Genomic DNA, 16,287 nt, shown 5'->3' with positions numbered 1-16,287 from the left:
CTGTGATGAGTAAACAAACAGCTTTATCCATTCTGTCTGCAGGTAGTGGTCATTCCCAACAGCAACCCATATCCACCTGTGGTAAGCAGTTTCTCTCTACCACTCTCAAAGTTTTTACTCAAGGAGCATTTAAGTAGCTTCATGTTTTAATTTGTCAGAAAGATTTGTCACACATGGAGACAAATCATTGTCACACGGGGTTTGTCCTAGGAACATAATTACTTCCAGGGAAAGACAATAGTGAGATAGTAACTGCATCTACATGATATGACAGGCCAAATATTTAATCTTAGACATGATTCTATGATTGCTATTACCACTTGCAGGGGTATTTGATTAACTTCAGATTCCAAATGTCTTGATAAATATAATGTGCTTGTTTCAGAATAATTTTGATTTTCTGCTTCTACTGCATTTTTTTGTGTCAATTCATTTCTATACTTATTTTTAAAGAACTACATTTCCACTCTACTTACTTTGAGCTCATAATCAGCCAAAAGAAAGTTTTACTTTAATGTGAGTTAAAGTAAATTTAGTAAAGTAAAGTAAAGTTAAATCGTTAAAGTGAGTTTGTATGTCAAAACTGATACGTGTGGTTGTTTGTTTGTTTGTTTTTGTTGTTGTTGTTGTTTTTTTTTCTGATGTCCACTCCCTACTCAAACTTGTTCCAATGTGAATGAATATTAAAATCCATTTCTAATCTATTATCCTTCCTAGATCTTTCTTCCAAATTTGGTCATGTATTGTAATGAAAAGACAGGGCTCCTTTTGTGCAGCAAAATCTTGTTTAGACAAGCCTTTGTGCAGAATACTTAAATGTTTTTGTTTTCATTTGCAGCGTCATACCTACCCGCAGGTAAGCATTTTTTATTTTCTTTTTATTTAACATGATTTCTCTAATTCCTCATAGGGTCAAACCTCAAAATGGTCAAACTTAAAAATGGTGTCCCATTTTGTGTTCCCATTTCCTTTATTATTCCAAGCAAGGTGGTAGAACTAGAAATTCTCTGTTTACCAAATCAAATTCAATGATCTCTGCTGCTTTTTTTTTTCCTGTTCTGTTTTACAGAGTTTGGGCAATTCTGCTACTAGGATCATAATACAGGTAGATGTTCTTTCTTTCACGGTCTTTGTGCTTTATCTCAAGTTCTGCCTCAGTAAACTGAGCAATGACTCATCTATTTGAGGATAAATTAGTATGGATATCTTAAATCAATGGCACACAAACTACAGTGATAAAGCAGATATGTTTCTGTAGTTACGCCAAAGTTAATGTCCTTTTTGGTTGCTGATCAACAATCACTGCAGCTGTGTTCTGTAAGCACAAAACATTAAAGCCTCTGTGTTTTAATTTCCCAGAAATACCACAGAATGACATAATGCATTATATAAATAATTGTCATTGTGAATTATCTTTGTATGCTGAAGTATTTATCACTGTAGCACATTGAGATGGCATAAATAAAGCAATGAAAGATAGAAGAAACTCACTCAAACCATCCAGTAGGCTTAATAGGGTTTTTTCACTAAATATCATCGTACTTAAACAATTCTTCTTAAAAATGAATAACATCATTTTCTTTCTGTATAGAGTGGACAAAGGCAGCAGAGCAGTGGTTCTACTTATGTTCAGGTAGGTGAGATTGAAAAGGAGTAGAAATATGCCCCTAGACTTCACTAAAATGCGGTCAGAAAAGTGATATTTTCTACATATATTCTTAGATGTATTTCACAGGTTGCAGGTACTTCTGTTGTTGTTTTTTTTTTAATTTTTTTGTCTGTAGTTATTGGTGTTCAGCTCCTTTTGGTTAAAATATTCATAAAAGTATTTCTGTATGTTATTAGTTGAAGTGAAATGACTGTGTTCAACATGTCCTCTAAAGTCTGTAGAAAAGTCATAATGCCATGCCCGAAGTGTTCCTAGGCTCAGTATCACAAGAAGAATCTCATACTGGTCAAGTCAGACCCCACATATATTAGACCACAAATTTCCAGAAGTTATGAAGAATGATAGAGAATTGTCACTCCATATTTATGTGCAACAAGGTATTTCAGCCTTATTCAAGCCTCACAGCTAAAGCTAATTGTAGGAAGAATAAATGGGCAAAAATACTAAAATAATGATTAAAAACTATTGCGGAGTAATTCATGAGAATATTCTTCATGTGAACAAAAGCATAAAGTTTTCCTATTTCTTCAGCTGTGGTGGTAAGGGACAATAGGGAAGGAAAAAATTGTCAGCATAATCTGTATCTGTGGTGAGAAGAAGTTTGACTGAGGGTAGGTCTGACTTCTGGGCCTCAATGCCACAGGCATCACAGATATCACAAGCATAATGTTATCTTAGTGTGGACCAGGCTCCCCAAGCAACAGTAGTTCTTATGGAAAAGTAAGTATATCTGATATTCTCTAAGAAGTTCTTCACTGACCTCTCTGTGATCAGTGGGACTGACAGATTCTTCAATAATGAAGTTTCCTTTGGCAGTCTGAGTCCCGATTTAAGTTATGGCTCTGTCACCTTTGGCTCTAGAGGAGACTAGCTTTGTCCAACTGTATTTGCATAATTATTACGCACTTTATAAATCCTCTTTGATAAGGTAGTCACTGTCTTCTCTTTCTTAAAGGGTTCCCAAAGCAGCCAATCCTATGGGCAGGTGAGATTTTTTTTTCTGAAATATACTGGACTTCTCTGTAGGGATCTGCCTTTCAAAAGAACATTGGTTGTTTGTTGGTTTGAGCATTTTTTGTTGTTTGTTTGCAAACTTGCTTGTTTTTTCCTTCTTGGTGTTTCAGGACAATTCCTGTTTTTTTTTATAATCTCATGGGATTATAAAACAGAATATAGAATGGAAAAATTCTACTGGGCAGTATTTTTATTTATTTCTGCTGTAGCTTTGCTAAATCTGTAGCTTTGTGTACGGATGGATTCTTGGTTTTTTTACAGATCTCTCGGCCTCAGTCTGGCAGTTCTTATGGCCAGGTAAGTGTTAGTCATAATATACCATTTGAGAAAGTGGTGTCATGTGGCACTACAAAACTTAAAACCACTTAGTGATATTTCTTTTCTGTTTGAGTTCTAAAACAAATCTCCAAATCCATTTCAAAACTTTCATTGTGAAAATGATATTTTTTTCAGTGGATATCTACAATAGCATGGGTGCCTATATCTTTCTAATCTTTTAAAAAGATATGAACTTGAAAATTCATGGTAGAAATATTCTCCTTGGTAGTGTTTCCCTTCCAGCTGATTGACATGGTAAAAGATAAACTTATAGTCAGTTCTTTATTGTCTGCTTCCATCGCAGAACACATAAATGTTTAAGGAGTTAAAAAACTTTGGATGAGGTTCTCCTTTCCAGGCAGACTTTATCTTCTAGACTTCACCTCTGAGATATTTATCCTTTTACTCTTGACATGTGAATTAAAGCACTGTAAGGTAGATAAAATTTTTTGTATGTTTTATGTCAAAATAGAAGAAATATAGAAGATGGTTTAAATCTTTGTCAGTTCCTGTCTTCATAACTCTCTCAGACAGCCGTGGCATAGCTGTGCTCATATATGAAATATTTTCTTTTTTATGACACTTGATGGTAGATTATGTGAGCAGCTAATAATTCCTTGTTGTCTTTGTTACTAAAAGTTTTAAAAAATATATTAGCATCCTTGACTAATTTGTTTGACATGCTACTTTTAATTACGTCATTTTGTTTTCTTTATATTAATCTATATTTTTAATGGAAATTTTGGTAATTCTATTTATACAACCTTTATTTCCCCAAAGAGGAAGGGAGTTATGCAACAGAGCCCCATCAAAAATACAGACATCAAAAATACAAACAATAATAGCATTACTGGCCATCTAAGCACAGTTTCTGCGAATCAGTAGGCAAAAGAAATATCCAGAAAGTGTTGCACCCTTTCAATGTCCTGAAAAGCTTCCATAAGCCTAGCACCCCATCTGAGATGTAAAACCAATCTGTGATTGTTGTTTGATATGTACAGTATGATATTAATTCTGAATAACATATCAAAATAATTCTAGTTTAGGAACAGTAAATTCTGTCTCATTCTGTTCTTTTTCCCTAGAGGAGATAAAAGTGAAAGAAGCATCTGCATCACAAGTAAAATAATTTAGAATTGATTTCTTTAATTACAGGTCTTCCAGCCACAAGGAGGTACTTCCTATGGCCAGGTAAGCATAGACAATCATCAGCCAGTACACAGCATCTGAGATGGTTGAGTTCTATGGCACTGCAAAAGCATTAGCAATCACTCAAAATTCTAACTTTTTCTCTGATAGTATGTTCTTATGTTTATAAATTATCCACTTGCTATTTATTTGTATGGAATTCTGGCATCTGAATTCATCTCATTCAGCATTATTTTGCCAGTCAAACTGAACAGTAAGAAAAAAATGCACAGGCAGTGTAAACAAGGACAGGTATTGTGGGAAAAGTGTAAGGAAGCTGCTAGGCTGTTTAGAGGTAGGGTAAGTCTCAGCTTGAACTGAACTTCACTAAGGATGCCAGGAGGAACAAGGAAAGCTTCTACAGGTACCTCAACCAGAAAAGGAAAGTCCAGGAGGGCGTATCCTCTCCCCCACCAAATGAGAGACGTAGGCAGGCTGGTAAGAACAGGCAAGGAGAAGGCTGAGGTACTTAACAAAAGCCATCCTGGACTGCATCAAAAGATGCATGACTAGCAGGTCAAGGAAGGTGATGCTGTCTCTCTACTCTGTGCTGGTGTGGCCTCACCTGGAGTACTGCACCCAGATGTGGAGACCTCAGTGCAGAAGAGATGTAGACCTGTTAAATCCCTTATAAAAGGATACTAACCAAATGATTTCCTTGCCATAGAGTGGGCCAACCTATACCATCAGCAGCGGTTCTTATGGACAGGTAAGTAAACAATGTTCTCTAAGCAGTTCTTCACTGATTTCTCTGTGATCAGTGGGGCTGACAGATTCTTCTGTTTCCTATGGCAGTCTTAGTCCCAGTTTGAGTTATGGCTTTTGCCATAGCAGGATGATACATTGTATGGACTCAGGATGAGCCTCAGTGAGAAACCTTTGTCCAACTGTATTTGCATAATTATGCACTTTATAAAAGTCCTATAAAACAGTGACATTCTTTGACAAGGTGGTCATTGTCTTCTTTTTTGTAAAGGGCTCCCAAGGCAGCCAGTCCTATGGCCAGGTGAGGCTTTTTTTGTTGAAATATATTGAACTTTACTGTAGGGATCTGCCTTTCAAAAGAACGTTGGTTGTTTGTTGGCATGAGATTGGTTTTGCTTTTTTTTGTGGGAGAGCGTGTTGTGTGTGGAATATTTACCTTCTGTTTATTTAGTTTTGGTTTTTATTCCTCTTCAATATTGCAAGATATTCCTGGGTTTTTGGTCATCCCAAGCTGCCATGTATTAAAAAGTACACAGAATAACTCATGGAACATAAGCTTTTCTGTTGTGGTTTTGTTATGACTACAGCTTTATTTACAAATGGGTTTTTGCTTTTCTTGCAGGTCTATCAGCCGCAAGGTGGTACTTCATATGGCCAGGTAAGCAACAGTTAATTACTATATATTATACAGTGTTTGAGAAAGTCTGGTGCCATGGCTCTGCAAAAGCGTTTAGCTGTCATTCAGAATTGAATTACTGAAATGCTTTTTATGCTTTTTTTTTTTTCTTTTTCTTTCTCCTTCTTCCCCAGCAGGGTGGATCTTCTTCATCAGGGGGCAGTGGAGGTTGTGGACAAGTAAGTGTTGGTTCTCGAAGGCATTTGAAAACTAGACTCTTCTTTCTATGCGTTAGTAACATTTTATTAAATAAACTGTATAATGTCTGTTAGCAGGAATCTTTTGCTTTTGTTGTCACATGAAAATATCTAGCTAAGAGCTCTACAAGAGATGAGGTTTGTTGATCAGAAAGAGGGTAGACACACTGACTGCATAGGTTAAATAAAATTAAACTCTATTAACTTTCGTTATGTTACAAACTTTAAGAAGAAAACTAGTTATTTTTCCAGAAAATTAATATTTGAGGATTTACCTTTTTGTTTGTCTTTTTTGACAGGGTACTTCATATGATAGCAATCCCTGCCACCAGGTAAGTAGACTTCTTCCTCTAATTTTAAGTAATATCCAAAATTAGTTTTGCTGCTGACTCAGCTGGTCCTGTCCTCAGATTCACGGAGTGCAAGTATTATTTTTTTTACTGTTGGAACTCCAGAAATTACTATCCTGTAAGATTTCTTCTATTTTCAAAGAAGTAATTTATATGATCTGTAATTAAAAAAAAAAAAAAAGCTCTTTTTTTATTACTTCTCTTGATTTTTAATGATTTTTTTTTCCCCACAAGCTAAGTAGGAGAAAAATCAGTTAGATTCACTGTATTAACAAATATAACGTGTGACTGCAGAAATATATACTGTATTTATATACACACAACAGAGGAGATGGATTAGTATACTATCATTATATACTATAGTATACACAGTTGCATACATAATATTGTAACTGTAAGTGAAATATGTAGGTAAACAGTAACTTGTAATAACTTTTCAAATGTTTTAATAATGAGAAGTTATTTATTTCTAAAACTAAATTAATTACTTACATTTTGTTAAAATTGCTAGACATTGAAATATAGTACTTTTTTGGTTTGCTTCCTTTAGCTTTTCTAGATGAAGTCTCAGCCCCACTTAACCAAATGGCAAATATTCTACTCACAACAGTTATTTCACTTTGAGGAGTTATATTCCTTTCTAAAGGGGTTATGTTGAAGCATACGGAGTGTTTTATTTAAATCCTTTTCCTCAAAGCCCCTATATCTTGAAGCTGCTTATGTACTAATGCAATCAGAGACATTTTTCATTCCATACGTGTAAATAAGGTTTTCTACAGGAGAAAAAAAATATACATTCTCTAGACACTGCTCTGAATGAAGCATATCACTACTAGGAATTAATTAAAAACACATGTTTATGCTGCCTTGACATGTGTCTCATGGCATATTTACTTTTGCAGTCCTAACAATCCATGCTTACAAAGTTAGAAATCATACCTTCATCGCATATCTGCCTATGCTCTTTCTTCCTCTGAAAGAAAAAATATCATAGGTTTCATTAAATCAAACAGCAAGTGTAAAAATTATGCATAATTTTTTGTTTAATTTACAGGATGGATCTCAGAGTGGTAGCCAGGTAGGCTGCTTCCTATTATCCATTGATCAAAGCTGTCTAGTAAGTTCTAATCCATAGTGTAATTTTGTTAATTATGAGGGTGTAAATTCTTGCATAACTTCCCCATCTCTTTTAATTAATCCCCAGTGCTTTATATCAACCCTGAAACTTGCATAGAAAGAACTCTATAATCTAATAAAGCTAACTATGCATTCTCATACAATTCAGCTCTGCAAGTGTACTAACTGTTGCTATATTGTTTTCATAGAGTGGATCATACACCTCACAAAGCTATGGTGGAAGCCAAGTAAGTAGTAGTGTTCATTATTTCTTCTCTATGGGGTTTTATTTCACATAGATTCCTAAAGTTCTGATCAATATTGTATCTGTAATGTTGTAATACTCAAATTTTGTTATTGTTAGCAGGGTGGATCATCATCCTCACAAAATTATGGTGGCAGCCAGGTAGGAAGAAATCTATTTTTCTCCTGTAAAAAATTGTTACCCTCTCTGATAAGCATTTTTCACCAGGTTTGTTCTGCATTCTTAGGTGGCTATTCTATACCATGCTTGATTAAGATGCTGGTATTACAGTTACTGTCATCTAGAAAGTTGTAACTGTTCAAAATAATCTCCAGCAATTGTTTATTATAGCTTTACAATCCCCCAGTGAAATCACAGTTGCTTCTGACATTGGTTTTGCATTTGTTATTTTAAAGGGAGGATCACAAAGCTATGGTGGCGGCCAAGTAAGTAGGGCTTTATTTTACCAATTAAAAATTACTTCCTACAAGCTTTAGCCTCTGCTCAAAATCAGGTTTTCTGTATCCTAATATTCTCTGATCTTGATTGGCTGATTTGTTTTAAAGGGTGGATCATATTCACAAAACTACGGTGGTGGCCAAGTAAGTAGTGTTTTATTTCACCAGTTACACATTACTTCCCACAAGCTTTAGCTTCTGCTAAAAATCAGATTTTCTGTATCCTAATATTCTCTGGTGCTGATTGGCTGGTTTATTTTAAAGGGTGGATCATATTCACAAAACTACGGTGGTGGCCAAGTAAGTAGGGCTTTATTTCACCAATTAAAAATTACTTCCTACAAGCTTTAGCTTCTGCTAAAAATCTGGTTTTCTGTATCATAATATTCTCTGATGTTTGTTGCTTTGTTTGTTTTAAAGGGTGGATCATATTCACAAAACTATGGTGGTGGCCAAGTAAGTAGTGCTTTATTTCACCAATTACACATTACTTCCTACAAGCTTTAGCTTCTGCTAAAAATCAGGTTTTCTATATCCTAATATTTTCTGGTGTTGATTGAATGGTTTATTTTGAAGGGCGGGTCATCCTCACAAAACTATGGTGGTGGCCAAGTAAGTAACACTTAATTTCACCAATTACACATCGATTCCTACAAGCTTTAGCTTCTGCTCAAAAATGGGCTTTCTGTATCATAATATTCGCTGATGTTGGTTGCTTTGTTTGTTTTAAAGGGTGGATCATACTCACAGAACTATGGTGGTGGCAAAGTGAGTTAACGCTGTATTTCTCTGCTTACCTATCTTGTCCTACAGGCTTTGGACTCTGCTTAAATTGATGTTTTCTGTATCTTTGTTTTCTCTGACATTGATTTATTTTAAAGGGTGGATCCTACTCACAGAACTATGGTGGTGGCAAAGTAAGTGAATGTGTTATTTCTCTACTTACATATCACATCCTACAAGCTTTAGCCTCTGCTTAATTTTTTTTATTGTAATTTTCTCTGATGTTTATTTGTTGATTTCTTTTAAAGGGTGGATCTTCCTCACAAAACTATGGTGGTGGCCAAGTGAGTTATGCTTTACTTCTGTACTTCTAAATCACATTGTACAAGCTTTAACCTCTGCTCAAAATCAGGTTTCCTATATCCTTATTTTCTCTGTTGTTGCTTGGTTGGTTTATTTTAAAGGGTGGATCATATTCACAAAACTATGGTGGTGGCAAAGTAAGTTGTGCTTTATTTCCTTACTTATACATCACATTCTACAAGCTTTAGCCTATGCTCAATATCATACTTCCTGTATCCTGATGATCTCTGAAGCTGGTCAGTTGTTTTCTGTTTGTGTTTTTTTTTGTTTTTTTTTTCCTGTTGTTTTTATTTTGTTGGTTTTTTGTTTGTTTTTAAAGGGTGGATCATACTCACAGAACTATGGTGGTGGCCAAGTAAGTAGTTATTTATTTCCCCAATTACACATCACTGCCTACAAGTGTTAGCTTCTGCTTAAAATTGTTTTGTAATTTTCTCTGTATTGTAATTTTCTCTGATGTTTGTATTAAAGGGTGGATCATCTTCTCAAAACTATGGTGGCAGCCAGGTAAGTTACACTTCCATACTTACAGATCACATCTTACAAGCTTTAGTCACTGTTAAAAACTGGATTTTCTGTGACATTATTTTCTCTAATTTTTATTGGCTAATTTTAAAGGGTGGATCATACTCACAAAGCTATGGTGGTGGCCAAGTAAGTAATGCTTTTTCTCTTTTTGTACACCACTCCTTGTGAACTTGAGCTTCTGCTCAAAGTTGGGTTTTCTGAATCCTAATTTTCTCTGATGTTGTTTGTTTCTTATGTTTTAAAGGGTGGATCATCCTCCTCCGACACCTATTATGATAGTCAGGTAACTCTTTCTTTCTTATACTTATGCACTATTTCATGCTGGTTTTTGTAGATCCTACTTTATTGTGTCATCTTCTCTTAGATGAAAGAAAAGCTAATAATTTCTATGCTCTTCTTATTTCTTTCTCATTTTTCTTCTTCTGAAGAATGGAGTGTTCCTTGTCAGCAACTACTACAACCATGTACTTGACTGTTTTTCTTATAAAAACACTTTAACTCAGAAAGCAGACTTTTGTTTTCATGAACCTCGTTTCTGTCTTGCTGAGTGCAAGATTAAAGTATCTTTTTAACTATCCATTTTACTGAGGAAATAACTGAATATCTGATGTCCATGTAGGATTCACAGGATTTCTCAGATGATAATCCCAATGCCTGTGATGATGTGAGTATGCTTTCTCTAATATATTTTCATCACAATTCTATTCATATAGATGAGAAAAGAATGCACTATGAGATGCTGTCTTGTGAACAGACTTAAGCAGAGGGAATATTTAGTCTTCACACTGATAGCAGCTTCAGCAGCTGCGTATTTTCTTACTGAAAACCTTTAAGCGTTTACAGATGCATTTTGTACTTTTAAATGCATTTATCTTGATGAAATGAAATACGAATAAAAAGATTTCTATTGCTTTGCACAGAATTGGTTTTATTTTCACAAAATGTAAAGATACACTTTAAGCTGATTAATTAAACAACTCTAAAAATTATTAAAAATTCCATAAACAAGTTTTGAATGCATATCTTGAAAGAAGCAAAAGAGATGAAGAGACAACATGGCAAATATTCCACTGATATTTCACTTTCTATTATTACTAATCTAAGTTTAGTGATAAAATTATTTCACATGTGGATGGTATTTCAAACTAATTTCAGTAAACCAGTGGAGGATTTGAGCTTTGATGCTTGTATGACTTGTTTAAATCTGTATACAGCATCAGAAAGAACTGAATTTCTATGAGCTTACTGTATTTAAATAACTGTTTTGTTTTTTTAATTTTTATTTTCCAGAATGACACTACGTATAGTGCTAATAGTCGGGTAAGGGCTTTTCTTCATCTATGGTATTCTTATTCTTGCAATTAATGACAGTGTCAGTAACTGAACACTTCTACATTGAACGTTTCTAAGAATGTACACTAGCAGAGTTTTTATTAGACCCTTCAGGATGATACGTATCTTGATAGGATAGTTATTTTGGTATTAACCATCTGTATATATGAGACATGTAGCTGCCTGAATCTTTTGCCACTAATTTAAATTGAAACTTGCATATGTGATAGTCCTCTGGTGATACTCCTTCTGTCATGACTTTTCCTTCTGTCCTGCAATCAGAAACAATGACTTCTGTGGATTGATTACGACCAAGCAATTATTCCATACATTCTGTTCATAGAGACTCTCATATTCTCCCTTTTTTACTGCCATCTAGTGTAACCTTGTCATCAGCTACTTGTATTCTCTTCAACTCTCAGCCGTGTGCTTTACCACTTCAATCTGTTCCTTGTTTTTCCTTTCTATTACATTGCTGATTTCTGATTCTCTTACTATTCAGACAAATTGGAATCACTCCTTGCTTTCCTGTGAATATACTGTATGGAATATACTGAATTCAGTGGAGGGGGGACATGACACCACACTAAAAACAGAGACTTCTCTATCTCACTGTTTATTAGGCATGCGTTGTGGCGCAGTTAGGACTGAATTTAAACTGCACATGAAGAAATAAACTGATGAGCTTTGCATTCCTATTTTTACAGTACAGCAGTTTTGGAAAATAAATGATGTTTTCTTCTCTTGCTCCAAAACTTGTCTATCAATCTTAAAGTTATTTGAAAATAAAACTGATACAAATATTTACCACTGTATCATCTATTGAAAGTGAGGTCAACCAAAATGTCCTCTTCAAGGAAAGACATTTTTCTTTCCCTGAATATATTATTTTTGAAATTTTTAAATAGAATCTCACAGAAAGTACTTTGTGTGGGTATCTCTGTCTATAAAGCAATAAGTAGCTTCCAATTTCATTACAGAGTTCTGGCTGTGTGAAGAGGAAAGTTGTTGTCAGAGTAAGTGTCTCTTTTCTTTCCCACTGTTTTGCAGGATTTTTATCCAATTGATGCCTAATTATTATAGTTGGTTTTTTTTTTGTTTTTTTTTTTACAGTAGTCTGTAAAAATTGAGCAATTTATCTTTCATAATAAGGCATTCCTGTTCAATATATGCATTAAATGATCTGGAGCAGTTATAAGTAATGAGTACAGAAAAACAAAAAGACCTGTGGCTAGGTCAGAATTTCCATCTCTTAATATCAAATGTCTCTCTTATTACAGGATACTTCACATGTTTTAAGCAAAAGAGACTATGATGTCCAGGTAACCATATTCATTGCTTTTTCTGAACTACTGCTGATTACAGATAATTTGGTGTATTAGTTACAAAAGAAGCATAAAGATTTCAGTTTTCTAACAGATTTTTCTGTTTAGTGTTAGGTAGTTCTTTTCCAATAGAACTGTGTATTTTACTTAATTACCCTTACTAAAAATGAGTCATTTCTCATTACTTTACAGAATGAGTCCTCTACTTCAAATAACAGCCATACTAACTACCAGGTAATAACGCAGTGTCTACTGCATCATCTTACTGCAGGGATTTTCTTCAAAAATTATATTTCACTTTCTGAAAATTAATCTCCACTAATTTATCTGATTTGGCAAATTCTTTTCCATACTGTTATAATTTTACTGAAACGAATAATGATTAAGGGCCCAGAATATAACACCTGCTGTGTTCCTACCCTTCACTAAATAGGTGGCACAAAACCAGAAGTTTCAAAATCTCATTTTTAGAAACAAAAACAAGTGAAGGGTAATGGTCAGATACATAATTGTGTGGTACCTATCAGCTTCTTGGAGATCTGTAGTGCCAGTGTGCTCAGCAGTACATAGATACAATATTAGCATAGCCCTTTGTTTCAAAGAGTTTAAGTTATTGGTACTATCAGTTCTAATGAGTAGTACTTTTTTTTCATTAGTTTTCCTGGTGTCTATTCGATATGTATTTTACGCAGTCACTAAATAATTTATTTGGAAAGTTAATTCAGAAAAATTACAAAAATGTAATTTTTCTCATTTATATTAATATTCTATTTATATTATATTAATATATTTATATTCTATTTATATTATATTAATTATTTATATTAATGTTGTATTATTAATATTTATATTCAGAGTTCTGAATTGATAATTTTGTTCAGTGCAGGGAAGTCATACAAAGATTATGACCTTACATCTCACTACAGTAGTTTAAAGTCATTGGATTCTTTTCCTAGATTTGATGAAATCCTTCTATAAAAGTGATTGTTTTCTTCATAGGGTGGATCATTCATTGCAGCTGGTGGTGGATCAAGTGGTCAGGTTGGATATTTCTCTATTGTTATCTGGTCATGTCCAGATAGCTTCCTGGTAATTTAACTAATTAAATTCAGGAGTTGGAGTTTAAGTCCAGTAGTTTTGGAATGGAATCTTGGTTATGTTGTAGATTAAATTGTAAATTAAATGACCCTGTTCAGATTGCATTTATTTGAAGTGGCTCTGTGAAATTGCATTTTAACACTTCAAATTTCAAACATGGCTAATTGGTAAATGAATGTTGGTTCTCCTGACTTCCCAGATTGCTCTCTCCTGATGAAGCATCTAAAATTGAGACAGCACTGAGAGGTGTAACATCATTTTAACTTCCAAAGCTAACTTTATACATCTAGAACTATGCTGTACTCTTGTACATTTCAGTTGTAGAAAAGTCACAGCTACTCTGTAGTCCTCTGGTCATTCTTCCTCTAAATATAGTTTGGCGTATGAAGTAAGGTTTCATTTCAAATTTCCACACATCAGTAACAGTTTCATTGTTTTTATTTTTAGGGTGGTTGCATTTGTCCTGATGGAAGCAGCGGTGTTAGACAGGTGATTCTTTTTCCTTAATTTATATTTACATCTAGATAACAGAATATTTTGAATGAATCACCTTGTAAGTATGGACACATGAGTAACAATGAACATTACTGATAATTTCCTTAGTATAGGTAGAATTATATACAGTGAGATGTAACTGTGAGTTTTACTTTAAGTATGTAATTACCATTTGGCCACTAACTTTCTGTATCTGTACTTTGTAATACAAATGCTGTCTGTTGACTCCTACGTGCTACTTTTACATTACTGTCAGCATGTCTCATAGTAACCACAATTGATTGCATTCAGATTAGATTCCTGGTACTTCTCACTTGTCTAATAAAATATTGTGACTAAAATATCAAAAATTGATAAATATTTCAAATGTTCATCTCTTAAATCTATATTTGAAGTATTTCTTTCCTATAAAGGGTATCACTGCGACTTCATGTTCAGTGGCATTTGTCTCTTAGGCAGTGCCTCTGTGTCAGGAAAAGCACTAGGAATTAGCTTAAATGGACATTGTGGCTGAAGTGCTTTCACAGCGCAGGTGAAGGTTCTTTAGTCAGTGAAGAGCACTTCTAGTTTTTGCTCTTCAACTATGCGTGGAGTTTTCAGTTTCAACAAGAAACTCACTGAGGATTATTTTTTCTATTAAAAATGCACACAATTTAAACAAACAAATCATATAAAGAAATAACTGCCTTCTGAATTTGCTGCGGATAATTGTAACATACAATAGTAATTTTGGTTTAGCAGACTGACACCTCTTTCATATAATTAAGGCTGAGCAGTAATTGTGACCTGCATGATTTAAAAATATAGACTAGCCTATTAAAATGAATAATCTTGAAATTTCATTGAAGAAAAATGTTTTTCCTTTGTCATGTGATCATAATGCTATATAAACAAATACATTTTCAAGGAAAAAGCTTGTAATTATGGAGTTATGGTTATGGCTACACAAGTTTTTATTCTTGTAGTGTCTTTCCTCCTGTATGCTTTTTTTTTTTTTTTTTTTTTAACAACTTAAAATTTACAACAATATCCTCAAAGCTGGAAGAAGACTGTACATTAGGATTTAAACATGAATAGATATATATTTATATTTTTTTTTCCCCAAGGGAAATATAATGGCTTTCTTTATGCAGATTAAAAATTTTCTCCACTTTTTCTCTTAAGCTTTTTCTAAAGACAAGTGCTTAATCTACAAATTCTCTGAGGAAACAGTGTAACCATAATTTTCTTGTCTGTTTGGTATATGAAGCAAATGCGAAAATATTAATAAATACTATGTACTGGTAAATAGTCTTTGTCCTTTAAGTGGTGGGCTGAAAAACCTGGTCAGTATTCTATTTACAGTTTGGAAGTTAGATGTTTTAGAAAATACCAAAGACATGGTCAGGGACATGATCATCTGCAACAATGTAGAGTCTACCAGGCATAATATACTTACTATTCTACAGGTAGAAAGACTAAAAGGAAAATTAAATGACCTTTTTGCAGGTCATTTAATCTGAAAAGACTCAGGAACAGGTTTCTTCGCTACTAATGAAAATTATCAGCATTCTCTTTGAATGATTGCAGATATGTCCCTTTTGAGAGAAAATATTTTGAAAGAAGAGAAATGAAGAATTAGACTCATTTACTTAAATGTCTGTTTGCAATAGAAACAACTTATCTTTTTTTTTTTTTTTTTTCCTTTCAGGGAGGCCCTGGTTCTTCATACAGCACATATTCTGGTAACCAGGTAAACATTCACATTAAGCATCCAATTCAGAAGCTTCATATTAAACCTTTCCAGAAGGAGTAGCCAAATCTAAACCCGTAACCTATTATGTCCTGTTCTGCACAGGGAGGATCTTCCTTCTACCATGGAGGATCCCATGGACAGGTAGTTGTTCTTTTACCCTTGTTAGAATAACCCAGATCCCCATTATCCTGATTTCTAGACTACCAGTACCATAGTAGATGCAGAATATCATAATTACAGAAAACCGCAAAGAACCTTGAAGCATGAAGTTTGACAGAGAGCAATACAGAATAGTATGTAGAGTTTCTTTAAAGCAATAATATTTTATTAGGCTGCAAAAATTGCTGCCAGAAGATTTATTCTATTTTTACAATATTGATCTTAATTTTCACTAAGATAAGAAAGATTAACTCAAAACTAGGGGAAAAGGTTTAAAATGAAAATTGGATGCATTCATCTTGCCTGCAAGAAAATAGCTGGTCTGTTGTTTTCCTTTCAGGGAGGCCCAGGTTATTCTCACAGCTCTTATTCTGAAAATCAGGTAAATATTCTGGTTGCTTCTCCAGCATGGGAGAACTCTAAGTATCTTTATTGAGCAGACATTTAAACTACAAAACAATAACTTAATGTTTTCTGCATAGGGAGGTTCTTCCTACACTCCTGGTGGATCTTATGGACAGGTAAGATATCTCCCTCACTTGTAAAGTCAACAGAGACTACCATTATCTTCATTCGTAAACTCCTCATGTAGTG

The 16,287-nt window shown here is 34.1% G+C and overlaps 1 protein-coding gene across 1 annotated transcript in view; it reads left to right on the top strand.

The window, feature by feature from the left end:
• LOC107317357 (uncharacterized) overlaps positions 1-16,287 on the top strand; it is a 42,816-nt gene that overhangs the window by 11,881 nt on the left and 14,648 nt on the right. The window contains exons 13-50 of the mRNA XM_085510802.1: positions 43-81; positions 839-856; positions 1,070-1,105; positions 1,592-1,633; positions 2,625-2,654; positions 2,945-2,980; positions 4,157-4,192; positions 4,857-4,898; positions 5,166-5,195; positions 5,517-5,552; positions 5,705-5,749; positions 6,067-6,099; positions 7,172-7,195; positions 7,443-7,481; positions 7,601-7,639; positions 8,044-8,079; positions 8,200-8,235; positions 8,356-8,391; positions 8,512-8,547; positions 8,668-8,703; positions 8,817-8,852; positions 8,967-9,002; positions 9,123-9,158; positions 9,341-9,376; positions 9,493-9,528; positions 9,640-9,675; positions 9,794-9,832; positions 10,169-10,213; positions 10,840-10,869; positions 11,862-11,897; positions 12,162-12,203; positions 12,399-12,440; positions 13,206-13,247; positions 13,752-13,793; positions 15,490-15,531; positions 15,637-15,675; positions 16,034-16,075; positions 16,176-16,214. Coding sequence (XP_085366928.1) covers positions 43-81; positions 839-856; positions 1,070-1,105; positions 1,592-1,633; positions 2,625-2,654; positions 2,945-2,980; positions 4,157-4,192; positions 4,857-4,898; positions 5,166-5,195; positions 5,517-5,552; positions 5,705-5,749; positions 6,067-6,099; positions 7,172-7,195; positions 7,443-7,481; positions 7,601-7,639; positions 8,044-8,079; positions 8,200-8,235; positions 8,356-8,391; positions 8,512-8,547; positions 8,668-8,703; positions 8,817-8,852; positions 8,967-9,002; positions 9,123-9,158; positions 9,341-9,376; positions 9,493-9,528; positions 9,640-9,675; positions 9,794-9,832; positions 10,169-10,213; positions 10,840-10,869; positions 11,862-11,897; positions 12,162-12,203; positions 12,399-12,440; positions 13,206-13,247; positions 13,752-13,793; positions 15,490-15,531; positions 15,637-15,675; positions 16,034-16,075; positions 16,176-16,214 — 1,401 coding nt within the window. The remainder of the gene's footprint in view (positions 1-42; positions 82-838; positions 857-1,069; positions 1,106-1,591; positions 1,634-2,624; positions 2,655-2,944; positions 2,981-4,156; positions 4,193-4,856; positions 4,899-5,165; positions 5,196-5,516; positions 5,553-5,704; positions 5,750-6,066; positions 6,100-7,171; positions 7,196-7,442; positions 7,482-7,600; positions 7,640-8,043; positions 8,080-8,199; positions 8,236-8,355; positions 8,392-8,511; positions 8,548-8,667; positions 8,704-8,816; positions 8,853-8,966; positions 9,003-9,122; positions 9,159-9,340; positions 9,377-9,492; positions 9,529-9,639; positions 9,676-9,793; positions 9,833-10,168; positions 10,214-10,839; positions 10,870-11,861; positions 11,898-12,161; positions 12,204-12,398; positions 12,441-13,205; positions 13,248-13,751; positions 13,794-15,489; positions 15,532-15,636; positions 15,676-16,033; positions 16,076-16,175; positions 16,215-16,287) is intronic.

Source organism: Coturnix japonica, chromosome 11 (genome assembly GCF_054131305.1).
Source record: "Coturnix japonica strain WE chromosome 11, WE-NBRP24, whole genome shotgun sequence".
NCBI classification, from domain to species: Eukaryota; Metazoa; Chordata; class Aves; order Galliformes; family Phasianidae; genus Coturnix; species Coturnix japonica.
The sequence above is the reverse complement of the archived record's forward strand: the minus strand, read 5'-3'. Positions and strand labels throughout refer to the sequence as shown.